The 27969-nt window shown below is 31.9% G+C and overlaps 2 protein-coding genes across 2 annotated transcripts; both read left to right on the top strand.

The window, feature by feature from the left end:
• The first annotated feature begins 3587 nt into the window (after positions 1–3587).
• Positions 3588–14667, top strand: LOC132725277 (endoprotease aex-5-like). The gene is made up of 8 exons (XM_060710373.1): positions 3588–3812; positions 4393–4491; positions 9971–10069; positions 11711–11848; positions 12444–12538; positions 13225–13313; positions 13760–13965; positions 14599–14667. The coding sequence occupies exons 1-8, from the start codon at positions 3633–3635 to the stop codon at positions 14665–14667; spliced, it is 975 nt and encodes a 324-aa protein (XP_060566356.1). The 5' UTR covers positions 3588–3632.
• LOC132725281 (uncharacterized) lies at positions 14634–27969 on the top strand. The gene is made up of 7 exons (XM_060710378.1): positions 14634–14758; positions 14955–15055; positions 15498–15604; positions 16158–16272; positions 26049–26232; positions 26683–26788; positions 27127–27969. Exons 4-7 carry the CDS (start codon positions 16238–16240, stop codon positions 27453–27455), a joined length of 654 nt encoding a protein of 217 aa, XP_060566361.1. The 5' UTR covers positions 14634–14758; positions 14955–15055; positions 15498–15604; positions 16158–16237; the 3' UTR covers positions 27456–27969.

Here is a 27969-nt window from a genome sequence, read left to right on the forward strand (position 1 = left end):
AAAATGACCCAACCTGCCTGCCCGGAATCAAGTCTCAATACATGATGGTAAACAGTATTTTTTTCATATATGTATTTTTTTTCGAAAACCAGTATTATAGTTGTAACAGATATCCCATTAGTGTTTAAATATTTAAATATTTTTTGATAGTGTTTACTCAGGGGTATCATGTTGACCCAAGCGTCTGTGGTTTATTACACCCTTTCTAAAAAAAAAAACAAAAAAAAAAACAAACAAAAAACAACAACAACAAACAGCAGGGATCTCAGGAAGGTCAGAATTTCACGTGGCAGACTGCTTGACCAAAATTTTCATGAGTCAATTCAGTTTTTTCTTCTCTTATTTCTCTACATGAACCATTTTCATGTTTCAAAAATGAATTCAAAAATTACTGTATTGGAAGTCATTTGAGAAGATTTTCAAGTTTAAATTGATTATATTATGAGGTTAAGTTATTTTAAAATTACGCAATTTTCTAGCTTAGTTAACAATATGATAAAGATAATTAAGAATTGCTAGCACCATGGATAATTACATGTGTACATGTATAATTTTATAAATCATAACACGGGACGTCGGGAGGTGAAATTTACATAAATACTGAATGTCATTCCTTAATACTTCACAAATAGTTAACAAAATACCTGTTTCAACGAAGGACACCGATAATTGTATTCATCTTCACTTCTTTGTTATGAAATACGAGTTTTGTTACAAAATTTCTCAATTTACTTCATTGGCGGACGTTTCGTCATATACTTCCGGTTTAGTATAATTTATAATCTAAACTCGAGGTCAGATTGATACAGATGTTTTCTGAGGCAAAATTTTTTAATGGACTGATTGGTATTTATTATTTAATGATTTGAATCGTATGTTTGTTCTCAGAATTAAATATTTTGACATAATTCATTCATCAGTAGGAGCTGTGTATGATTTTTCCCGCAAACCGGAAGGATACAAAAAGTAATATCCGTACTGTAAATTAAACTGTTATCTTGATCAACTAAATTTTGTGGAAAAAAAACAACATTTTTTGTTCACTTTCGTTTCTTTGTGCAATATCTTGCAAGTCATTGTCAAGAACCGAAATATTTTACATTGTATGTCGGAAATGAAGCAGGCTTCCTTTCTGACGGTGTTACGAAATTAATGGAAGAATCCATTAATGAATGGGGAAATCAACTTCACTGTAGCTCTCAAATTTGTGCTATTCTGACTGACTCTGATTTGAATTAACATTCACATTAACAAACTTTTCATCCTTATATGCTTTAACAGAAAAATCTTTATAACAATGTCTGTTGAGATGAAAAATACAAGATACACTATCTCAATTTATCCCTACAAAGAAAGTCTATATAACCTTGCAATAAATAAAACCTTTAACTCCCAAAACAGAGACCAATTTTCAACTTTAGACCACAATTTGAATATACTTTGTAGGAACTAACAAGCTAATGCCTTGTAAGAAATATCTAAGCTCTAGCCCTTTCCATTTTGAAGTTTAAGAACTTTTAAGTTTTTTTCTTTTAGTTGCCATAGCAACCAGAGTTTAGCATGGAATTGCATTCTTTGAACAATCTTGATAGAGATTCATACAAAGAGTATTCCTGCCAAGTTTCATTAATATTGGCCAATATTGGTACTGTAGAAGATGTCGTTTGAATAAAATGTGGACATATGCCGGACGCCGGACGCATTTGATTGGCCATCCTAAAAGCTCCTTATATATCTGTAAATTGATACAAAAACGAAGTCGCAATAGAATACAATAATTGGTGTTTTAATGGTTGGCTCGAACATGTATACACTATATTTACAGCAGAAAGTACAAAACGCCGTTTTATGTTTCTGTAAAGAAAACCCTGAAAATTGATAATTTAACGAACTGCAATGAAGTCAGACAGATGGTTCTTTAACAGTTGGATGGAGAAAATTTGTTTGTTACGAAAATATATAAACTTTATATACATAAATAAGAATTTTTTCTAGAGAACTGCGCGTGGCATGGTCGTTTTTTGGACCGGCGATATGTTTTTTTTTTCTGTATATAAAGTAAAAAACACCATTTTTTCTCGGGCCAACCGATTAAACACAATTTGTCTGATTCCATTGCAACTTCGTTTTTGTATCAGTTTGGAGATTCTTCTTTACAGAAATATAAAAAAAACCCAAGGCCCTTGTTCGGGACAACTCCGCTTGTCATGCTCTTTTTATTAGACAGGCGATTTGTTCTAAAATATGCGGAAGCAACATTATTAAGAAATAAACCTTTTGAAACTGAGATCTGAATTATATAGAATGATCACGAAACGGTTGATATACATTTTTATAAAAACAAATTTGATATTGTGTAACAAACCGCATTAGTGCACGTTATTGCAAGAATTAACGTCTTGCCAAGTTAGCCATGGTAAAGTGAACGCTACGTACTAAAAAAGTAGAAGCTCATTTGTTGTTCTATGTTATCTTATGTTCTATGTTTCATGTCTTTTAAGTGTTTCATGCCCATGTATATTTTATGTTCACTTAGTGTTTCGTGTTCATTTAACAAATTCATATTCACTTAGGGTTTCATGTTGTTTTACTGTTCTCTGTTCAATAAGTCTTTCATGTTCACTAAGTGTTCCATATTCATTTACGTTCCATGTTTACATAATGTGCCATGTTCACTTAAGGCCACAGGCGGAAGGATATAATTGTACAACACTAATTAAAGATACGACGTACAATATTTAAAGCAGTGCTACCCTTGCACACAGACTGAAATTCTATAAAGGTTTTCCTCCATACATTTCCCTCCAAAGAAATTTCTTGCAGAATGTTAATGTTATAACTGTTGGTATTGGCTAGTTAAGATGATTGTTTAAAAGGTAGACAAATGGTTGGGCCGAGTTGATCATAGAGGAAGCTTAAGAAAATAACTATATTCTTTTAGAAAACATGGAATAACTGAGCACCCTTTAGACCATTCTGTATTTTGTGTTACCGTGAAGATTTTCCCCCCTTCATTTATGATCATCGCATGGGAATCTCTCCATTTCTTTTTAAATGTCTTAGTCTATTATCCTTTTCTTTAGTAATTCGGGATACGAACATCCTAAATCTTGGGGGCTCCAAAACACCCTGTTCACTTCATTTTACTACTTTGTTTTCATTTAAGCAATATTTTCTGGAATTTTATTAATAAGACACATGATCGGCATATTTTGGTAAATTTTCACTTGTCATCATTGGAGCTCTGTTCAACAAGAATAACAAGAAAACATGCCTATCCTGTTAGTCTAGTTGTGAGGTTTACGAATTCAAGAAATAGTAGCCTACACACATTAAGATTTACTTATACATCTAAGTTTAAATTTGTTTTGTACTCATAAATTCTACCGTATGTTGTGGCATTTAATGTTCCATGTTCACTTAATATTTTATGTTCAGTTTTGAAATAAAAACTTTTTCATTTAATGTCAATTGCACCCACCAATTTAAGCTGTAGAGGAAGATCATTGCTCAATGTGAAACCTACTTTGACGATGATGTTATCGCTTATCTGATAATACATACATGCGGGTGGGTTTTCCAAAATTTACGTGAGATATATTTTTAACACAGTCATTATAGGAAAAATAAAAATGGAGGTATTGAACTTGACCGTGATTTATTCCTTAATAACACTTATATTCGCGCATGTAAGTGTTGGAAATATCAGTTTGAAGTCCGAAGTGAAACTTGTGCTTAAAGTGAAAAATAATGGAGATAATAACGACTTGTTTAGCCATTTATTTTCATTGAACGTGACGCAGCACAATCAGGTCACTTATAATTATAACATAGATATAAAATTGTTCTCTGAAAATGTATTTTTTTGTGACACTCATCGTTTGTATATTCTGCTACTTTGTGACTTTTATTACAAGATGTTTAAAGCTCGAGAAAGGTTACGAAGTGCAATGTATCTGGGTTTCAAATGAAACCCGGAAGTGTAGCAATTTTTTCTTTTTAACTTTACTAACTTTCTTAAGATGTATTTTGTTTGTCTATTTATTTTGTCAATTTAAAATGTTTTCCAACAAGGTCATGATCGTATCGTGTAAATCATTCTTTTTTACTTTTCATTTTCAGGAATTTCTGGTTTATTTATATAAAGACACTGTACTGACACAATTGAACATAACAGACATGTACATTTTATGAATGATATAATAACCATATAATGTTATTGTACAAATAAATTTTGAGAGTAAAGTAAGAGCGATGTGCTTACAGTGCTAATATTGCTTTCAATAAAGTACTATTCATGTACTGATATTTCTATATTCTTTCACTCATAAACTCCTCTCAAATAAGACCATAAGCAATGTACATGTATAAAAAAATTGGTCTTATTTGTAGCTTACACCTTCAACGTACATACTGAGATACACCGGCTCTAGACGAAACGCCGCTTTACGACAGACACTTTCAAAAATTAAAAGGCGTTATGATAAGAAGGTATCTGGTTTGTCCAATATTATATGAAAATATAAAAGGTTTATAAAATGATTGTACTTCATTTACCTAAAAGTTTGAGGTTTAAGCTTTGACGCTGTTACATAGTCACTTTTGAAACCTTGACATTTTATTATACATGTTGATACCGTAGATAATTAATATTTCACGCGTTTCGATAGTAATAGCGTGAAATTATTGTCTATCGCGTTACGCATTCAAAAGGGTGAATACTGGTCAGTCGTGTTTAATGAATCGTGACTTAACTCAATATGTATATTGTAATGTGTAAAGAAGGTCATTCTACCAGACGATTTCACAGAGACACGTCGTATAAATTTAAAAAAAAAAGTCTTTAATGTAAACATTTTTAAGTAATTCATATATTTGATTTTGTAATGAAAACATACGTCGTCGCAAGATGAGGTCCAACATTAGCGAACCGACACTTGACAAATGGACACAGGTTTCCACACGATGGTTTTTCCTGGGCGAGTCGGGTCGCACTGCGAGCCAATTTAATGTAGCATTATCCGATTTCGGCAAAGACGTATGTTGTAAGATAATGAAGGCAATTTTTTAGGCAAATGTTGTCATTTTAAGTGTTTTTAATCGTTGTATAATGTACTAGAATAATCGCATTTTCTTTTAATAAGAAATTTTGCAATGACTAAGATTTGTTATGTTTGTATGTGCAGATTTGTTAGGTTTATTGGAAATATTTTTGCCTAAATCTGTTTGCATGAATGAAATAAAATATAAGCATTTGTAATTCTGAAATGTTTTAAAGAATATTTTAAAGCTTGAATGAAAATCCTTGATACAAAACAATAATTCATGTTGTAACAAACTACTTTCGGCTGCCATCTCGTAATAAACGTTCGTCTGGCCTTGCATATGGTGTTGTGTTGTTATTTTAGTTTAGAAAAGACTATCTACTATCAGTTTGTTATCATCTATGATAACATTTTGATGAGTCATTTTTGTGTAAACACGTTAAATGTGTGTCATAGATTTGCCCAACAATCCATTTTAAAGACCCATAATACCTCATAAAAGTAGTTTTTTTTATTTCTCGGAACCTTTTATTTTTGGCGATCTGTGATAAATTCCAAATGGTTACTCATTTGACAATAACCTGAACCATCTTTTGCTTCTATTGTTTTTCGGAAAATAGTGCACTTATAGTTATTGAGTACTTTGCATAAAAGTCAAAATATAACTTTGTTTACATTTTGCTACTTTTATAACTGAAAAATTTAAATCACACGCCAATTTCTATATGTGATAAGCATCCAAAACACTCTAAATCATTATTTAATTGCTATGAAAATTATGTTAGCCCTTTCTAAGAAAGGAAATACCTATCGGTGATATAAAAGTACAGAGATTTAGCTACCAAAAGCCTGGTCGTCAATTGAGACAAAGGCATATCAGGTTCGGTTCAAGTAAGTTAATTAACCTTTTACCCCATGAGCATATTGCGAAAAATGGCCGTTTTCATTGAAAAGCCTCCTGTAACGAGTTCAAACTGCTATGAAACTATGAAAAAATGCTTCAATACTAATGAAACTAGACACAAATGTTGACTACACCATAGCCTCTGTAACAGCATGCTCAATGGTAAATTTCCTGTTACCATGGCAACGGGGGGACATCTCAAAATTGCCAAAAATCAATCACTATTTTGCATTGTTTTTTTTCCATCAAGACTGATTTCAAAGTGCTGCAACTTCTCAATGAATTGAGATAGAGTAAAAGGCTTTTCAGCGTCGGTTACTAGTTACCCTAAGATCGACCTGAGGCCATTTTTAGCCTGTCACAAGGCCAAAATTTTCTTGGCGATGTGGGGGAATCCACCACCTTCAAACCCCCAAACACATCCCCCTTCTGGCAACCCCCTGATGTAATATTTGGATGGGGGACGGCGCCGAAAAAGTGGTCACTTTTTTAACAACATTTCTCAAACGAAAAACAGTGTTTGGGGCCTAAATATGGCATTTTTTCACTGTTTGAGGCCTCAAAAAGGGGGGGGGGGGCAAAAAGTCGTCGAAAAACGCTTATATAAGGGAAAATATTAAAATGCATTATTGTGGTGAAATGGAAATTGCGATAATTTCGCCCGATTTATGGCTATAAGAAACAAATTATTTTATTTGTGTAGAAAATTGAGATGGAATTTGTTTTATTTTATTGGCGACGCCGGTGAGCGGCATCGTCTTGTATGGAATCATTTTTGGACCATGGTAGGAGCTGTACGTTTTTTTAGCAGTCATGTTGTGTTAATTAGTTTATTATGATTCGTAAAAATCAAGTAAACAAATACATTGTTATATTTGTATTTGATAACTTTGTGTAAAAAGCATGTGCATATTTTTTCATGAAAATGCAGGTTCAGTTAAAAGCTTGTCCCGAATACTAAAAGCCGGGTTCAGTATACATTTGTGGTTTATACATTGATGTCACTTTCATTCTTTTTCATTTTTTTTGTAATTTTACTCAGATTAAGTTTTTTTTTATTTTAAAGTTTTCACTGTTTAACCATTTTTGTTAATTATGCACTGTTTATTGTTTCGTTCTACAACTGTTTTGCCAAATCTTTTTCATCAGCAGTTTAAGGTGTCTGTGAGGCCCGAGATATTTGTAAGCTTTATATATTTTTAGAATTTTCCTACAAGAAGAACATTAACCTGCAAATGAGTATAAGGATTAGCAATGGAACTGTTGAAAACGATAATCATATTGATTTTATCCATATTACATTTATCTAGTGCACAGAATGATTGTTTTTAAAAAGTGTACAAGTATCCGAATGTTGAAAGCTATCCGATTTTCTGCAATGTAATTTTTACCGCTGCCACATGTCCTTTTAACTTTTTATGAATTCGTTTTACCATTACTTTCCATGGCTAAATAAAACTGAGCCTACAAAATTTTATAATTTTGCTTGTTTAAGATGTTCTTTAGGGTTTCAGGTTTTCTCCTATTTACGGGGAAGTAACTCATGCTTACTAAATTGTTTGTTCTTTTCTGTAAATCTTAGGTATTACATTTTCGTTGTCTATTTATAAACATTATGGTTATTGGCAGTGTGCTTTACAGGCTATGAAACTTTCTTATTATATTTTTGCCTTTTGTTAAATTGAATAATGAGAAAATTTACCTATTGTACATTCATCTTGAAAGAACAGAGACACTGAAGAGTGAATATTGATAGAATATTTTTTTTGACTGGCTTTATATACCTAAGACTGGATTTTTTTCTAGTTTGTTCAGTTAGTACATACCTACAGGTATTCTGCTACAGGAATCTTCTCATCAATATGTGAAACTACTTATTATTTTCTATTTGTTTGTATCAAAAGTGTTAATAGAAGAACGTTTGGTAAAAATGAAAGGCAGAAAATTAAAGCTATGCATATAGGTACTTATGTCCATATATAGCAACAGAAAAAGGATAACATCCTGAAGTCTTCAATTTTAAACACTTGATATATATGCAGTTATTTGTTACATAGTAAAGAGACACATCTCAATCTTAAATATATGATATAGACTATTTGAGATTTTTTTTTACTTTTATACTATACATTATAGGTTTCTTTCTACTAGATTTTGAATTCCATCCAAGTACGAATGTTAATAGGATATCATATTTATTTAACAGAAACTGGAAATAATTATTGTGATGTGCATACATGTATATTTTAGTATATGGATATGATTAGACTTATAATATTTCTGCATTTAAAGAGTTACAGTTATGACTTTATTTTAAAGCGATGAGACTTGCATTAATATAATTTATAAAGTCTCAAAAATATCATATTCTGAATTGTTATTTAATTTTTTCTAACATGTGCATAGTTTGAAAAGGACAGCTCCTGTCTTATCGTTTTGTAATAGGGGGACACCGGTATCAAACTCTAGTACTCGGGCAGAGCCAACTCTACTACAGACTTTTCATAGAAATTGTTTCTTGCACTTGAATAAACTTGTACACTAAATTTTATAGTGGGTGATTTGTTCCACAATTGACAAAGTACAAAAAGTAACAGGGCACCAGATGAAAACATAAATATACCAGAAAGTGGTTTGTTTGTTGTATTTTCAAGTTTTCGCCCGGTGCCCCCCTGATGCAAAATACAACATGGCACAAATCAGCCTCCATAAAATTTCTTATCTAGAAAAAGGTTAGTTCTTTTTATCTGTACAAAGAATTAGATAGTGTACATGCATTAGTACAGTTATGTTCACTTTTAAATTGATGATATAGATAATGGCACAACCAAAAACTGTCTAAGCCCATTTTGGTAAAAATAATTATACAATATATAAATTGTTATCTAAATTAAGACAATGAGTATGTAAGTTTTTCTTTTTCTAATTTGTATTAATTAAGAATTAATCTACCTGTTAATAAAATATCTAAAAGTATCTGTCACGGTTTAAAATTGTTCACCATTTGGGTTAGAAAATATGTAAGCGGCCAGATAGCTCAATTGCTGCAGCCGCGGTACATTATTCTGTGGGTCATAGGTTCGAGTTCTGGTCAAGCTGCTGTCAAGTTTTCTCATCCTGTGACTGCATATAAGTTTAACTCACTTTGCTCTATAACCATCAGACATTCTAGTACAATTATTAATGTAGTGGGGAAATATGTTATGGTTAAGAACTGCTCATTATTAAAGAGATACTGTGTAGCCGGCCGGATAGCTCAGTTGGTCTTCTGGACAGTTATGGGTTCGAGTCATGGTCCGGCATTTTCAGTCGGAGTCCAGTCATGGTCAGGCAGTTTCATTCAGGGTAAATTTAGAAGTTGGTTTTTCAACTGACACATGTTTGATTAATATAACAGAGTGTATAAAATTTGAAATGGACAAAGGCAGTATTGTATGCATTAAAACTTTTAGATCTACAAAAGGCATTTGATACAGTTGATCACATTATACTGCACATGAAACTTCAAACATTTGCCACAGAGAATTACATTTCTACATGGTTCAAGTCTTATCTCTCATAGACAGCACTGGTGAATATGGCTGGTACTCAATCTACTACTACTACGAGTATCTAAGGTGTCTCCAAGGGGTTCATTTTAGGTCCTCTTTTATGTCTAATATATGTCAATGACAGGTCTTCTACCCTATGCAATAAGCTTTTCTTATATTCTGATGATTCAGGTATCCTTTTATCTGGTAAAATAAATCTGAAGAAATTTTCTCTTTTGGCATGATGATTTTAGTGATTGTTTAATTGACTAAATTGTCTTTGCATCTTGGAAAGACATAGCCTATTCTTTTGGGTTCAAGTTTCAACTTAAACAGGATCCTTGCCTCCAGGTCACGTGTAAAGGTAGTGATATAAAGTGCACATCTTCTGTTAAGTATTTAGGTGCAAATATTGATCAAATATATTTTGGCGTCGCCTGTAATGCTGTGCATCAATGCTACTCTTGTTAACATTTATCATTATTTATCAGATCTTGAAGTTGATGCCTGTTAGAGTGTATGCTGATACTTTAAAACCCGTAGCTACAAACACAGGATTTCTCACCAGCGAGAGGCATCCAGAGATCTATGTAAGATTTTAGTGAACGTCGTTTCAAGCATTAAAAATTATGTCGTTGACCGAACCATTTCAAGCGTTTTAAAAACATGATATTTTTTTAAAATAGTTCTTTAGATAAAAAAAGAAGAAAAGAAAGAAGAAATATCCAAAAGTTGCCTCATAAAAATCCAAAATGGTGCGTGGTAAAAAAATATTGCACACATTAAATGGTTATGTGAAACAAAACATTATGCATTTATTATACTTCTCATAAGACAAATGTTTATAAATAATGAAATGTTCGCATTAGTTTCATTTTTGCTTTTGAACAATGAACTTACGTCGAATAGATACTATTTTTTATGCCCCCGAAGGGCGGCATATTAAATCGCACCGTATGTCTGTCTGTGCGTCCCAACTTCATTCGTGTCCGGACTGTAACTTTGTCATGTATCAATAGCTAGCCATAAATGTCAACCACATCAAGACGATGTGTTGCGTCCAAGAATTAAGTCCCTACCGCAAAAGTGAAGGTCACATTAACATTTTGAAGTTTCAAATTATCAAAATTTGAGTTTATTGGTATACAAAATCGTGTTTGGGATGTAACTTTGTCATGCATTTAAAATAAATTGGCATAAAATCCTTCGATGCCTACCACTTCAAGACAATATCACAATTAGTGTTTATAGGTACACACATTCGTTTCAGGGCTTTATCTTTTTCATGAATCGAAGGATTTGATTAATAACTACGCATAAATGTCTTCCATATCAAGACGACATGTTGCATCCAAAACGCATGTTACTACCTCGAAGGTCAAGGTCACACATTTTTTTGAAGGTACTTATTCTCTCGATAATAGTTTGAAGATTCATATTCTTGTCCGAACGGTAACTTTGTCATGCATGGAAGGATTTTAAAATACCTTGACACAAATATCTACTTCATCAAGACGATGTGTCGCGGCTAAGGCCTATGTCCGTCTGCCCTTTTGAGCATCCCCACTTACGCAACAATCATGTCGAGACTGTAACTTTGTCATGCATAGATGTATTTTGAAATAACTTCGCACAAACCACAAACGTCTATCACATGACAACGTTTTGTCGCGTCCAAGAACCATGTCCCTTCTTCAAAGGGCAAGGTCACATTTATATATTTAAGGTTCACACTATCACAGTTATAGATTATAGGTACAAACATTCGTGTCCGGACTATAACTTTGTGAGGCATTGAAGAGTTTTAAAATAACTTGGCTCAAATGTCTACCACATCAAGATAACGGGTTGTTTGTAAGACCCATGTTCCTACATTCAAAGTCATGGTCACTGATGTAGTTCCCAAACTGTAACATTGTCATGCATAGAAGGATTTTGAATAATTTGAAATAAATGTCTACCACATCAAGATGATGTGTCGCATCCAAGACCTTTGTCCCAAGGTGTTAAGTGAACTATAAATAGCACTTCATTTCACAAGAACAATATTAAGAAATACGTTACTTCCTTCTCTTTTCTTTTGATAATACCTTGCTTAAGAAACCTTTTCGGGGGGGGGGGGGGCAGGGGGGCATTCGTCACGTGCGAGACAGCTGTTGTTCATTTCACAAGAAAAATATTTTTTTTTTATTAAGTTTACTTTTAAAGTACCTTTATTTGTATCATTGTAGACTAATCTTGTTTGTGAACATTACTATGGAATGGGCGTGGAGAAGGTGTGGTCACGTGGATATAACGGAAGTGGGGTCACGATTGCAATAACAGACGTCGGAATTAACACTCATCTTTCTGATTTGAAGGACAATTTGGTAGCAAACTGTCACTTTTGTACAAAGTTCCAGATTTTGTTTATTCGTGACTTTACCTTTTTTAAAACTGTAATATCTTCATACCTATTATTCCATTAACAATTTTCTTTTGCTTGCTTATCATAATGTACAAATTATTTTCGCTCTCTCAATATTTTATTACTTAAGATATATGAATGCTCTGTCACATAGCAATCTTTACCTCCCCGGACTGTCAATTTGAGGGTCATTCCTAATATATTATGTGCTTAATATAAGATAAAAATCTATCATAATTCATCTCTTTGAAAACTGTTTGTAAATAGTTTTTTTCCATACTCTATGTATAGGAAAATCATTTCAGTCAGTTCACTTTGCTGTAGGCTTTTTAGATAGTTGTCGTTTTTATTTTCAATTTTTCATATACCTTAAATTATGTTTTAGATAGTTGTCTTTGTTTTTAGCTTTTACATGTATCTTCAAATATCTGTGTTCAATTATTTACGTGTCACTTTCAAATATATTTTTTTATTTTCACTCGTGATGCTTTTGCGCTGTTTGTTGTTTTCTCTTCCACTTTTGTGTGTTTATAGTTTGCCCACGTTTTCTTTTTCAGAACGAAACGCTTAGTTTCAATTTTGTAGACAACAACAATAATGTTACACCTGAATTTTTTTACAACATTCCTGAAAAGGCAGCTTTTTTAACTGAGTATGTATATCTTATTGTAATAACTTTTCATCAAAGCATTATAATTGTGTTGTTGCGATTTCATTAAGGCAGCGTGAAATCAGCTTAAATCTGATTTGATACCGTATTACGAAAATTACAAAATAATATTCTAAGCTGAAGGTTGTCGTATGTATTAACTGTAAAACAATAAACAATAGAGATTCTGTTATTTTATCCTTTTTCCATTGCATTTTATATCAGAATAAGAATCCTTTAGCTTTTAGATCCATCCTTCATATATCTAAATAGATAAATGTTTTTTCATATATTTATAATATAAAGATAACTTGTATGTCATACGATTTTATTTATGATGATTTAGTTTTAAACAGCTCTATTCATGATATTTCAATATTCTTAAACAATTCCATTGTTGTTCTTTCAATTTTAAAACGATTCTATGTTAGTTTGATACAATTTCATTGTTGTTATTTCATCGTATAAAATTCCACTGAGATGTAATTTCATTGTTTTTGTACAATTCCATTGTTAGTACTCCATTTTTTATACAAAGCCATTGACGTACAGTATTTCATTTCTATACAATTCCGTTGATAGTATTTCATTTTTGTACAATTCCGTTGATAGTATTTCATTTTTTAAATTCCATTGATATAATTTGTTATTGTTAATGCTGTTTTAATGTTGCTTTTGTTTGAGTTTAGTCACGGTAACAAGATGGCTAGTATTATTGGTGCTATTAAAGGTAATAACAGATGCAGCGCCGGAATAGCACACAACGCTACCATTATAGGTAAAAACCGTCTTCATCCTATCCAAATAGATGTATTGTATAGCCATTTTCCTGTCTGTTTACTGTTTAAAATTTAAAGAAAACTATATGCTGAGTCATATACCTAGTTCTTTTACTTCACGATTTACTTTCTAATCTAAATTTGGCCGGTCAATGTTGAATGTTGACTTCAGGTATATACTTCATATTGGTGTTACATCTTTATCTATCGGTCCATTGGTTCACCTTCGAATATTAGCGTTTAAATAGGTTGTTGGTTTTGTTCTACTGAAAAGTCAAACACGTGAACGTACCCAAATTGATTAACACAGTAAGTATGGCCATGTTATACATTGTAGTTATCCTCACTTACAACAGTTTCAGCTCGTATGTTTTGTCCTATTGTATTGTTTTGTATTGTATTGTGTTATATCGTATTGTATTGTATTGCTTATACTCTTTGTCAGCTCTGAAGATCTTCAATGTGATCCTAAGCGGGTCTTCATTATTTGAACTAGAACCGAAACACTGGTCAGATTCTGACATTATTTCAAGGGCACTTAACTACAAACCTAACACTATTGACATATTTGCCAATGCCTGGGCACCTGATACACTATTTGACAAACTTGATGTAGCAACAAAAGATGTGATAAGTCATGGGGCATTCCACGTGAGTTTATAGCAAATTCTTTTATAATAATGTCTTTGAAAACAATATCACGGGGGCCATGTATTCTAGATATTGTGCTTTTACTCGTAACTTTTCTTCAGCTACCTTTTTACAACAAGACTGTCTTCGTCGAAATTCTTTTCTATAACCACATTTATAAGTTACAGCCGACCTATTGTAGAGACATGACTTTCCCTGGGTTGATATGGTACTTATGCTACCAAAATGTTCGCCATTATTGTTGTATTACAGTTTCACAGAATCTATTCAAGCATTCCTGATCGTACAATATGATAAAAGAAACAGTTAATTAAAAGGAAAAAAAAAAAAAAACAAAAAAAAAAAACGGAGACGCCGATCTCGTTTTTGAGTAAGCCGAAATTAAATGATTTACTTATTTAAGGTCAAAAAGTCTACCCCCAGCACAAACGAGACCAATATTCCCAATTTTAAAACATACTTTTTATCAGTTCTTAAGATTCTGCAATCTTTAAAAAATAAGAAAAAACTTCCATTATACCTTTTAATGTATATATGAAACTCAACTGTGTTATCTTTTCTATTCAGAACATTTCTTATTGGAAATCAGCATTATTTAAAAATACATGTTAAGTAAATGCTGTTCATTTTAAGGGTCGTCACGGTCTAGGTACTATCCATGTTATGCCATATTCACACAATCACAGTGTCCAGTGTCGGTAGAAATGGAATAATTATGGAATACGTTTATACAGACGCCAGTGTATTGACGTCTGGACTTGGTGATGGAAACAACCTCACATCTTCCTCAATGGTAATAATATCTTAATGTTCTGCAAAATATGTATGTACCTAAAAATGTCAGAGTTCATTTCGCATTAAGACAGATAATATGTTAATATGTTTCAGTTCATTGATTTTAAAAAATTCAATAATATCATTGATGAAGGTTTAATGCAGTCGTAGTTTCTCAGACAAAATAAAAACGTGTTTGATTGTGAATATTTTAGGTTACAACAACTTTGGAAGACAGATGTATAACTGGATTTAACGGTATCTCTGCTGCCACAGCCCAAATAGCGGGTATTATAGGACTGGGCCTCCAAGCTAAGTAGGATTTTCAGGAGTAAAAATCCAACTCTTAGAATAATCAAAAGATATAACGGTATCACAATGTCAAAATAACATGCATGATGACATGTTGACAAATAAAACTTGTCTGGTTACCTTATCAGATATTAATAAAAAATATAAATAAAAAAGATGTATAATATAATAGAAATATAATAATAAAGATATAATAGTGATAAAAAAAAACAACAAAAAAAACCATTAATGTACTACATGTCAAGATATCCATTTTGGAGTATGAATCGTCAATGTCATCAGTGTGGAATTCTTTTTTACTAATAGATAAATCTTTAATGTCTTCCGCAACAATGTCCAAACCATATATTTTTTTTTGGAATATATTGATTCCTACAAATTATTTACACGAAAAGATTACTTTTGCAATTTGTTAAGATATAAGATATGAGATTTTGTTTCTCCAGTAAAGACCTGTCATTAAGGGACATCCAGCATCTTCTTGTTTAGTCTTCTGAACGCAGACAGCTACAAGAGAGGATCGCATTTACAAAGAATGCAGCTGGAAGATACTGTAAGATTTTCTTTATGCTTACTTTCACATCAATATACATGTTTAACAGTTGAATTGATTATGCTTTTAGTGCCAGTTTGTATTATACTACAGGCACTATAAAAACAAACTCCAGTGCATCAGATTTTATAACAATAACTTGGTCATAATACAGTGATAAGGTTTTCTGTGACTTTCAAAGTGTATATGTGTTGCCTTGGACGGATGTACTCGTAAGAAGACAAACATGTAGTCCAAAAACCAAATGCCTTTTTACTGGATTCAAATTAATGAGTCCTCCTGTTTACATACTATATTCTGTATTTTATTTATTGATGAATAAATTTCTTCAAACTTTACATTTTATTTGTCTAATCTGAAATTGCATATTGATTCGATATTGTTCAGGGTATCAAAGAAAAGCATAAAGCATAGAAATATGACATTTGTTGACTAGAATATTTAGATAATTTTTTTTAGGTAAAATTAACGTTGGAACATTGCAAGAAAAATAAGCGAAAGTCATCTGTCTTTTGTTGTCTTGTAATGTTAATAATTTTATTTATATCTATAGTTCACAGTGTGTTTGGCTTTGGTCTTATTAATGCCGACAAGTTTGTTAAAAATGCACAACAACACCGCCCAACACCTAAAATGCACAAGAAAAAGCTCCAGTGGCACATAACCAGGTATGTCAAGAATAAATAACAAAAACTTTTCTTTTTTTATTTGGAATATATGGAAGCCTTGGAGGGTCACTTATGAGTTTTGACTTATAGATTTATTTAACTATTTTCTTATGACTTTTGATTTATAACTTTTGATTTTTGACTTATGGATTTTGTTATTGTCCCACGTGCTTGTCTCATAATTTCCAAGGAAAATATGGCAGAATATGACAACAATTCAGACGAGGTAAGTTCATTTACCTAAGTTTCCTGGAGACTTATTTAAAAAACAAAATATGTGGGCTCATATGCAAGAACAGAATGTTATTCTTATATAAGCCTTTTTAATTTATTAATAAAAGAAAATACTTTGCTTGCATTGCATTTCATTGGTTATCCATTTTTTATTTTGATTTCCGGAACAGGGATTAATAATCTCAAATTGACATACAGCGTGTGAATCAAACGCTTTATTTTTTATATGGGTTCCAGTTTTAAATCCAAATCAGTCTCGCATTGTTGTTTGCTGCAGTTTCAATCGGTTTTCACCCGTAGTTCATTCTTCGTCATCTTATATTGCATGAAGACCAAATTATAGGCCTTATTTTGACATTTTGAAATTTGTTGTTAAGAAGTTTCATGGAACATGGTATTTCAAAAACAATAAATCATACAGCTTTGAAACTTCACACACTTGTTTAGAACACGCTCTAAGTTAGAAATCTTTGAATTGCATTGTTATCAAATTATGCCTCTTTTTCGACTTCGAATTTGTGGTTTTGAATTTTAATGAAAAAGGGTTTCTCAAAAACTATTTAAGAGATTCCTTTGAAACTCAAAACACATATTAAATGTTGACATCTAAGGTCAATGACCAAGTTTCGTATGTCTGGCTCACAATTTAACATACTTATGCCCATTTTTAAAGCTAAAATGTTTTGTCAGAAGGTTTATGAAATATGGTCGCATAAACCAGTTATGATATAATATTGAAACTAATCACTTGTTCAGTATCAATAACTTAGGACACCTACCAAGTACAAAGTACATGTTATTTGTATATATATAAACTTTTTTTTATACAGTTATGTATTAAGGGATTTTTTGTATTTCATTTTGTATACATATGTATTTCATTCCAATTGAGATAACACATACTTTTAATGTTTTCAATTTAAAGTCTAGTATAGCTACCTGTAGGAATTAAGGACGTGCTGTCGAATGTTTTCAACTACATCATATTTGTCAAGTTTTCGGAGCCAGTTTAGAAGACTTAGAGGTCTCATTGCAAAACAACGTTCGTTCCGAGTGGAAAGTAGTACAGGTTAGCAAATGCAAAATGTCCAAACACTGGTGATTTGGTTTTCTTCGTTATTGTCTGTGGAAATATTCAGACATTTTCGGAATTCCAGTGTTAACCTTTTCACACTTGTTTTAGACGTTCGATAATTTTCAAGTTTTAACCCCACCATTATTGTGAACGCTTTATGGAAACACGCAATGTCAAGTCCCACCACGTTTATTTTATACTGTCCATATCTCCAATATGGTATAAAACTTGTATCGATAGACAGGTCATGGTGAGACAGAGAAAAGTGTGAAAAATCATGAATTCATAATTCTGGCTTTCATAATTTTCAGTCTTTGCCCATTGTTAATTTTAAAACTTATATGAAAGGTATCGAAATCAAACTTTGCATGTTCATATAGCTTGGCGAGGCAGAAAGAAACATACTTCTCGCTATCATAGCTATCATAAATTTCAGAAAGTCCCGTTTGTTGTTTTTTTTTTTTCATACTTAGATTTTGTTAAGCTCATAATTATCTCAAAAAGTGTTGAAGGCATCAACTTGAATTAACTAGCAAATATATATCTCGGCGAGACAGAGTGCATTGTGTTGTAAACAAAATTTTTAATCGTTCTCCTAAGTTAAACATTCCCTTTTTCGACATGCGGTTGGGGGTATGCTCATTACTAAAGACTATAAGATTTCCATTACATATAAAACCGGTCATTCTTCGGAAAAACACAACTTGTGGACGTTATTTAATATATACATTATACAATGTATACAATTTCTTAAAGTTAAATAGGATATCTTTGGCTAGAGACTATGTTTGTTTTTTCTTTCTTTTGAACATTTACAAATGAAGAAATAACGCTCTGACAATGACTTTAAAAATCTTGACTTCAATAATAATACAGATACCCTAGCATTGCTAATTAACCTAATTTATCTTATGTGTTAGAACACTCATGATTTTCTTACTTTTTCATCAGTAACGTATCAACAATGTGTTGTTTTGTAGAACTATTGCATGTATATATGTCTTCTGTGACGTAAATACTTGAAGTTTTTGTTGATGGCAGTGTTTATTTTTAGCTGTTCCTTAGTGTTAGCTTTTATGTAAGGCATATGTGCTCGAAAAAATGCTTACCTCTGTATTTCTTATTTCTGTTTTTTTTTTGTTTGTTTGTTTTTTTAATTAAATATAATGAAGCTCATATGCAGTTTAATACATTTGTTTTCTTATAAGACAACAATTGTGTTAAGCAAAATAAAGCACGGTTGTAGAATTAAAAATGTTTGTTGTTATCTGTTTAAACGCATTTATTCAAAAATAAATTGATAGCTCTGACAACCTGTCACGGTCTAGACCGTGAGGTAAAAACCTTTGGTAGTGTGGTCTCTCGGGAGAGGTATATATAGGTAGTCTGTTGAGGGTTCCACACTGGTTTACTTCTATAGTGATTGCTATTCTATTTCTACTTTGCTCATTTCAACCTCTTACTTATAATTTTAATGGAACACTATCTCTACATAGATAGATAAATTCTCTGTAACATTTAAATACTGTTTATTCCGGTAGTAAAATGCAAGTTTATTTTGGTTATAACAAAGTTATAAAAACACAATATTAAATTGTCAACAAATGAGGAAAATGTATTTTTATCATTCAGGACCAGATTTAATATGATAATGTAAATAAGTACAAGTTTGAAATAGAAATCATCAAGAGTTTTAAAGTCATATTTGTGTCAAAACCGTTTTCTAAATTTTATTTTATACCTATTCATTTTCTCCCAACGGATAAGAAATTCCGTATTATGTTAGTGACAAATAGCAACCATATGTGGAAATGCCTGATTTTTGACGTTGGTTCCGATCTTAGCTGTATCTTACGTAGCATTAGGAAACGGGAACCATAATTATAAGAGGCGTCGCCGGTTTTGCATAAATTACGTATTCAGCCGCCAGTCATAAATTTATTTTTCATTTTCTGAAATTCCTTATAGAAGTGTAGTATCATGAAAATCATTTTTACTAAAAACGAAAAGGTATATACACATCTAGAAAATAGCTCAGAACTGTTTAATCTGAATAAAAAATTCGTTATTTATCAAGAATAGTTTATTTACTTTAATACTTAATGCTGCAGACGGCACAAATAAATGAATGTCCCGAGTTAAAACTTCTATTCATATGATTTCACATAAACAATTGATGTTGATTCTTCACGTAAAAAAGATCAACTATGATAAAAACATATGAATGCAATAATTCTAATGCAAAAATGAGGTTAGTGGCTAAATGTACTTGTAAACATTATATGACTTCAACACCACTCTCGGCTGATGTGATCCGATTGTATCACAAATTTGCTTCTTTTGCAAAAACTAATGTTTATACCAAGGCAAAGAGTAACAGCAAATGGCAAAAGTTAAAAGTCAAAAGATAAAGGTCATAAGTAAAAAGTGATAAATTATAAGTGAAAAGTCACAAGACAAAACCTTAAAAAAACGAGAAAATAAGTCAGCATTTATTACAAAGATCAATTATTATTTTTGAAATAACAATCATATATATTCCTTTTAAATACCATAATACATCCCATAAAGTATGGTTGCTATTTGTTGCGAATGAATAAGACGTTTGAATCTAATTACACAAACTTGAAATTACACGTATAACTTATATGTCACGGCACGAATCTATTCAGTAGATGATGTGCAATCGGAACAGAACTAGACCTGTAAGGGGTTCCGATCCCGGTATGGCTGCATATCTTTCTCCCCCTGTGACATTTGGCATAATGGAAAGTGTCTCTGCTAGTCACGCGGGAGACCGAGGTTCAATTCCTAGTTGGGCAGCCTTATTGTAACCAGGGCTTGATAGAAGAGATACAGAAGTCGATTCATATAGTGCAGTTAATCTCATAATACGTATGCCAAAAACAATATATTTTACATAAAAAGTCACAAAATTGCACATACATATATTGTGATGTAAAAACTTTAAAAATTATTATTTACAGACTGCTGAATGGAAATCTTTAAAAAGGACATTAACCTTTGTTACAATAAAAATGATGTTTAGATTATCGCGAAGATTTCCCCACTTTCATATTCGTGAAATAAATTACATCGCTATAAGACTGTATAAAGCAAATACCGCACGTTAAATATCGACGTCATCTTCTAATGCACTCATAATCCATTACCAAAGAGTATTTTACCATTTAGTTGCATGAAATCAGAGGGTTGTTTTGGTTCGACTCCCAATAGGAGGCAACTTTCTTTTACTTCTATTTTTCTCTTTTAACCAGTATTTTTTGTATGTATTTCGTTCTTATTTATTTAGTTGGATCATTTTATTACTAACAGATACTTCATTTAACTGCCTATTTAATCTAAATCTAACTAGCAACATACGACATATAACATTTTCAATACTTTATATATTACAAACTAGCGGGTAAAAGCTTTCCATATTTCACAGAATGAATCAATATACTTCTAGAAAGATTTTACAAGCCCTTTGACTTATGTAATTTTAGTGTTTTTTTTTCAAATTTAGAATGATATGATGTATGAGTGAAACTGTTCAAATGGGTGGGGTAGAGAAACATTTCCATGTGTCAATTTAATTTTGAGAATATATTTAACATTTCTATCGTGTCAATAGTCATGCATTTAACATGCATAATTCATTACTAGAATGTTATTTTTTGCATCTAAACAAACAACACTTGCAAAGCATGTTAAAATGAGATAACACGGTTATTTTTTTAGACTTTCAATACATGTATTTCTTTTTAAAAGCCTTTTTAATGTATATGTTCTCACTCATAATAATACCTACAACTCCAAATCTGCTTAAATTTTGCATACAAGTGTTCTTTAGGTATACCACTCAACAATGTTGTCAATTTTACAATCCCTTATAGTGCAAATTAGAGAGGTTATAACTTAAATGATAATTTACAAATATATTGTAATTTGCTCAATATTTACAAACCAATATCTTAAAACAACCATATAATGAAGTGAAAACGTAGACTATCGTCTTTATTATTTTAAAACACCATTTGAAACTTAACCTGTAGTAACCTAGTATATATCAATAACACGAAAAAAAATAAGTATTAGTCGTTCCAAAGCGTATTTATATTAAATATATTCTCAAAATTAAATCGTTCAACTCGGTACAGTTGTAGTGCTGAATCAGCGTCCAATTGCATCTGTAGAAATCTGGCTTCAGAAGGGGTGCTAATTCTACGAATTACGTACATTGTCTTTTTGGGCGTGAATACATGTTCTTTGCAAATATATACGTCTCTCAAGTTAACTGCATTGCCGAAGTCGTGAGTTTCATACAGACCTGGTACAAAAACAGTGTGTCAGGATTACCACAAATAACAGAAGAACTGGTTTGTTGCCTTATTTCATGTGCAATCCGGTCTAACTCGGTTTGTATGAGGTCCATGAAGCAAAATTTTAAGTTCTCACATTGTATCGGGTCCAGATACAAATTAATGAAAAAAATTAATCCACCAATGGATTCCATTTTGTCGTAATGTACACCATCACTTCTCAATGCGTTGGTTAGATGTGCTTTTTCCAACTACAACGCTTCAAGTACCAGCAATCGGATTTGTAGAATCGTGTCTGAAGTATTGCTGCAATAGTAAAGCAATGCAGTTTTCCGTACCAACATCACAACGTAGTATAGGCTGGAGGGGGGGGGGGAGACTTGATAATGTTCATTATAGGTGTCTAAAAGTACTCTTGCAATAAGGCGTGGGTCGTTATTTGAGTCCAAAAAACCTCTAACCATATTATTTTTCTACTATACCAATTCACAGCACAATGTATACAAAATCCTTATGGTTTAAATTTGTCTTAACCGTCCATATGTCATGATAAACTGGTCCTATACGCGTCGGCATAAGCGATGAGCTTTCCGCATCTCAATACCATCTGGATCAAGCGCTCTCATTATTTCCATGACGTCGTCCCCCTTGACGCACATGTTGTAATCCAACATTTAACCCACGCCACAATTGTAACGGTATCCTATGCATTGTCCACTTGTTTGTATTTCTTTCTCTTTAATAATATCAAACACCAGTCTAAAAGGTGTATATATTCCATTACGACGTTTTAAATTTTAAGCGTTAAAAATTCTATTCTAAATGACGTCGTTATGTCATGCCGTACCAAAAAGTCCTCTATTATCAGCAGAGTCTTTGTTTGTTTATGAGATGTTGAGGGTAGGTATCTTGGCACGGTAGCTTTGGTAATTACCGAACGGCGAACGGTATTAATGATGAAGACACAGATCAACATCAAAGTTGTTTCATCCTCGCTACCTTTTGTCGCAGTAGTTGTGTCTGAAATAAGAGTTTATCTTTTTATCTTAATCTTTATACATTTCATAGTATATAAAATGGGTAAATCTCTTAGCTTCCTCTTTTAAGATTGATAGGTGCGAAAAAATATAAATTTAAATGCTATTAGGATATTTCTGTTATTAATCTGAGTAATTTATCATGTTCTTTCTTAAGTGTCTTTCAAAATATACAACAAAATAAGAATTGATGCTAAATGCAAATGGTGCTCGATCACAATTATAAGTTAACTTTGTACATGTGTGTATGAACATAGCACTTGTCGTTCTTTATGAAATTGGTCAACACTATCTAAGTACTTCAGAGAAATACTGATTCTGTGTAAGCTCAATAAAATGCTGAATTGCGATACATCTTTAATACTGTGCACCACCATGCTTTTTTAAGACGTAAAACTTGTATTCCCTGTCTACTTGTAAAACAGTTACAGTAAAAACCCTCAATTAAGACCACCATCGGGACTGGACCAAAGTGGTCTTAATTGCGGGGTGGTCTTAATTGCGAGTATTCTTATTGCTTACACACTTTACGACCATGTTCTATTTTAGTCATTTTGTGTGAATAAACAATATGTATCTGAACCTGCAAATATTAAAGTATGTTATAATGTTACATCTGATGGGAAGAAAACATTTCTGAAGCAATTTAATATCAAATTCTATTTGATCTGATTTCAATATTAATTATTATATGATGTACATAATGCACCCATCAAATAAGAAATAAATTCATAGCAAATTCAATGTGCTTAAAGCAACATTAAACCACTCTAAAATCTACTTTCTCACCTTATTTCATACAATATCCCAATAATAAAAGGTGTTTTTGACACCTTGTGAAATGAAGTGTTATGCCTAAGACCATTTAAGCAGAAAATAACAACATAACAACAAATTAAAGATCAAGGTAGGTGTTGACTTTAAATCTGTGGTCTCAATAGTGGGGTCAAATAAAGAACAAAATAGAGAATTGGGACTGAATCTGGTGGTCTTAAAAGTGGATAAGCGAGGTGGTCTTAATTCTGGATCATGTAACCATTGACATAAAGAACAGAAAATTCCGTTCTTATAAAAAATGGTCTTAATAGCGGGGTGGTCTTAATTTCGAGGTGGTCTTAAGGGGGGATTCTACTGTATTTGTTTGTTACTCATAAACAGCTTTTGTGATGAGGACAAAAAAAATGTATAAGCACTTATATAATGAACATATTTAGAACATAACAGATTTCACAAAACACACAATCACACTTGTGGAATTTAAGTCTGTGATATATTACCACTATGGGATTATATCAAATAACATTAAATTTCCTCCTTTACACATCCTCTCCTCCATGACAAATCTCAATGAAATTATTTAAAACGTTTAAAAAACATACCTGAAACCAAAGTTGCTGCTTTCAGCTTCTAAAGCACGTGTAAAATGGGTTAGCCAAAAGTCATAAGACGTAAGTCACAAATCAAAAGTCGAAAGTCAAAAGTAAAACATCCGTAAGTCGAAACTCAAAAGTGACCCTCCAAGGCTTCCATAGGAATATGATATATTTTGCTGCAACGAATATTATTTTTATTTTAGTTATCCTGGTTTGATCTTGAATATTTTGTGAACAAGTAACATTAGAGCAACATTATGTCAATCCAGGGGTACAAAAATAACGTAAAATAAAATGAGTGTAAAGCGCTAAAAGCTTTTAAATCTTAAGAGGATTTTTTTTCGTTTGAGTGAAATATGGAATATATTTTCACTCAACATGAGAAAATGCCACATATTTTCACGAGCCGGGACGGTTTTTCACGAAAAACGAAAAAATAACCTTTTTATTTAATTTCATTATAAAAGAAAAATGGTTATGAACCCCCTTGCCTGCTACGCAACTGCAATTATACAGCGCGCAGTAATAATTATAAGTATCGTCTTGTTTTGCACGCGATATTTAGCGCTATATTGTGACGTCACGTAAACAACTTTTTAAAAAGATATTGGTGTTCGGATTTATTTTCTTAGTTAGACCTTTTTCTATCATTCTAGATAGTTTTCAAAACAAAATTCAACAAAAAAGTTGTTTGTATTTATCAGATTTTTCAAACAAAATGGCGAAAGAAGTCCCTTAAAATAAATATGAGTTTTGACTCCGCCCACTTTCATATTTATATTTCATATTTATTTTTAAAAAATATGAAATATATTTGACTGATATAGCACCATATTTCATAGGTAAAATTTAATAATAAGAGGATATTTTTTCGTTTGCGTGAAATATGGAATATATTTTCACGAAACATGATAAAATGCCACATATTTTCACGAGCCGGTACGGCGAGTGAAAATATGTAGCATTTTATCATGTTGAGTGAAAAAATAAACCATATTTCACGAAAAACGAAAAAATAACCTTTTTATTTAATTTCATTATCAAAGAAAATGGTAACGAATCCTCTTGCTTGCTACCAACTGCAATTGTACAGCGCGCAGTAATTTATGCGTAAGCACGCGCTGTTTGGCGCTACATTGTGACGTCATGTAAACAACTCTTTAAACGTCTGTACAGCGTTAATGACTGAATTAAAGATATTGGTGTTCGGATTAATTTTCTTAGTTAGACCATTTTCTATCATGCTAGATAGTTTTCAAAACAAAATTCAAGAAAAAGTTGTTTTGTATTTATCAGATTTTTCAAACAAAACGGCGAAAGAAGTCCCATAAAATAAATATGAGTTTTGACTCCGCCCACTTTCATATTTATATTTCATATTTATTTTTAAGAAATATGAAATATATTTGACTGATATAGCACCATATTTCATGGGTAAAATTAAATAAAGCGTCATATTTCACAATAAAAATGATTATTTAAAAAACGGATCCAGCTAATGATCTGAATTTTTGCAAAAATTATTGGTCTAGACACTCACATGGTATCCTGATCTCGAAAAAATATTTTTAGTTTCTTCATACCAAAAATAATCCTCTCTAACATGTAATTGGGATAAAGTAAGCAACGTAATTTTAGATCAGACTCAAATGTGATACAGTTTTTATTTACTGTTGGATCCGCTTTTTGCATGTGAGACCTGGTATAAAGTTATCTGTTTTTCTTCTTGAAGACCACCTCAAGCACACACACAGACGTTCGAGTTTTGTTATGAATGCCAAGCGTTAGAATGTCCGACTATGTTGGAGTATGTTGAAGTTCAAATGGATCTTGAAGCAACATCAACTGAAATAAAAGTAGCACTTGTATCTTCTGGTGGGACGACATCAATTTTAATGGCTTTTAAACCTGAAATAGTAAGTTGTTTATCATTTTTATATAGATTTCCCTTTTGTTCAGTCAAATATTTTAACTATATAATTATATCTACGACGAAAGCTATATAACATTAACTCACCCTTTCTCGAAAAGCCAGACAAAAAGAAACACAATCTCAAAAATTACAAACCCCCAAAAAAGAAATCAAAATAAAAAAAAACAGCAGCAAAACCTCAACAACGCCCAAGATCCTTGCCACTCCCACCTGTAAGAACACGTAAAGGCGATTTTTCTGATCAGTTTGTTACTTGCTCAGTTTCCCATTAATAGCTAACTTGTTATCGTTATTGAAGTGTCCGTAGAATAATTCTGATAAATAAAGTAATGCATGGTATTGTCAGACAAAAAAATCGTTCTTTTGATGGCTCTAAACTGATTTGAATTGTCGGAAGTAAGTATACTATAGGTTGCAATAAATCTTGTTACAGGGCAAGTCAGTGTATGTACAGAAACTGCGATTGTTATCCAGTCATTTCTGGGATGAGAAACCATTTGGTACGTGGCTGTTGCATGTCCAAGACAAACACTCAGCAAGTATGTTAGCTTACATTAAAGACGAATGTACTTTGATTTCATTTTCAAATACATCAAAATGAATGATTACCATGACAATAAAATTAATTTAACATTGACATTCTACAATTTCTTGTAAAATTACGTTATGCTTAGTTATATTAAGCTGTAGAAGAAGAAAAAACACATAATAAAACGATTCATTAACTTATAAGTAATAACGCAAAAATATTGGTGATTTCGTCGATTCTTATTAGTTAATATATGATATGATATTAAAATTTTGGAATATTGTTCAAGCTCCAAGATTTGTAGCTATTAATTTATCATTTTCGATTATTTGTTGTTTTATTTTTTAGGTAACATTCAAGTAAGACATTTATCGCTTAAATTTTACGGGACTATTAATCCAGCTATTTTTAAGAACCGGCAAGATTATGGAAATGTTTGCAGTGCAAACAACAGGACGAAAAGTGAAATTGCTACAAACTCCTCAATTGAAGTCTTGGCAAAAGAAAGGACGGAGCATAAAAAAGAAAACAAATACACGGGAAGCAATCTTACTTTGGCCATTATTTTAGCAATAGTTGTGACAATTATAATAATCGCAGGGGAAATGTATTATAGAAAAGTTCATCTTTCAGAGCGATTGAGAAATGAGAAAACTTATTATAAAAGTTATCTCTAGAAATTTATCGTTTAAGACAGATATGTAAAGACTTTAGAGTACTTAATGTTTTGGAAAAGGAAGATTAGCATTTTATAACAGTGCATTTGGTGTCTGAAATACATTACCTTACGAAATTAAGGAAATAAATTAAATTGGCCGTTTTAAGCAAGCAGTTTAAAGTCAATTGTTGAGAAAAAGATCCTTAGGCAATTATAGGTAACTAAATGGTAACTTTCGAACCTCAAATACTTTTGGTCGAAATAAATTTTTGATGGTTCTTTTTCTTTCTTTTTGTTTTGTTTTGATTTTACTGTCTGATTTAACTTGTGACATTATAACGTTTTTTTCTATTTCTATATAAAACGTTTAACCAAGGACACCATTAGTTGTTTAGGCAAAATATACTTTCGTTTCTAGTATTTTTACGTAGTTGTCTCAACTAGTTTTACATATGAGCCGCGTCATGAAAAAACCAACGTAATGCGTTTGCGACCACGTGATCCAGACCAGCCTGCGCATCCGCGCAGTCTGA

The sequence above is a fragment of the Ruditapes philippinarum genome, unplaced genomic scaffold (assembly GCF_026571515.1).
Source record: "Ruditapes philippinarum isolate M1 unplaced genomic scaffold, ASM2657151v2 ctg6108_1_1_1_1, whole genome shotgun sequence".
NCBI classification, from domain to species: domain Eukaryota; kingdom Metazoa; phylum Mollusca; class Bivalvia; order Venerida; family Veneridae; genus Ruditapes; species Ruditapes philippinarum.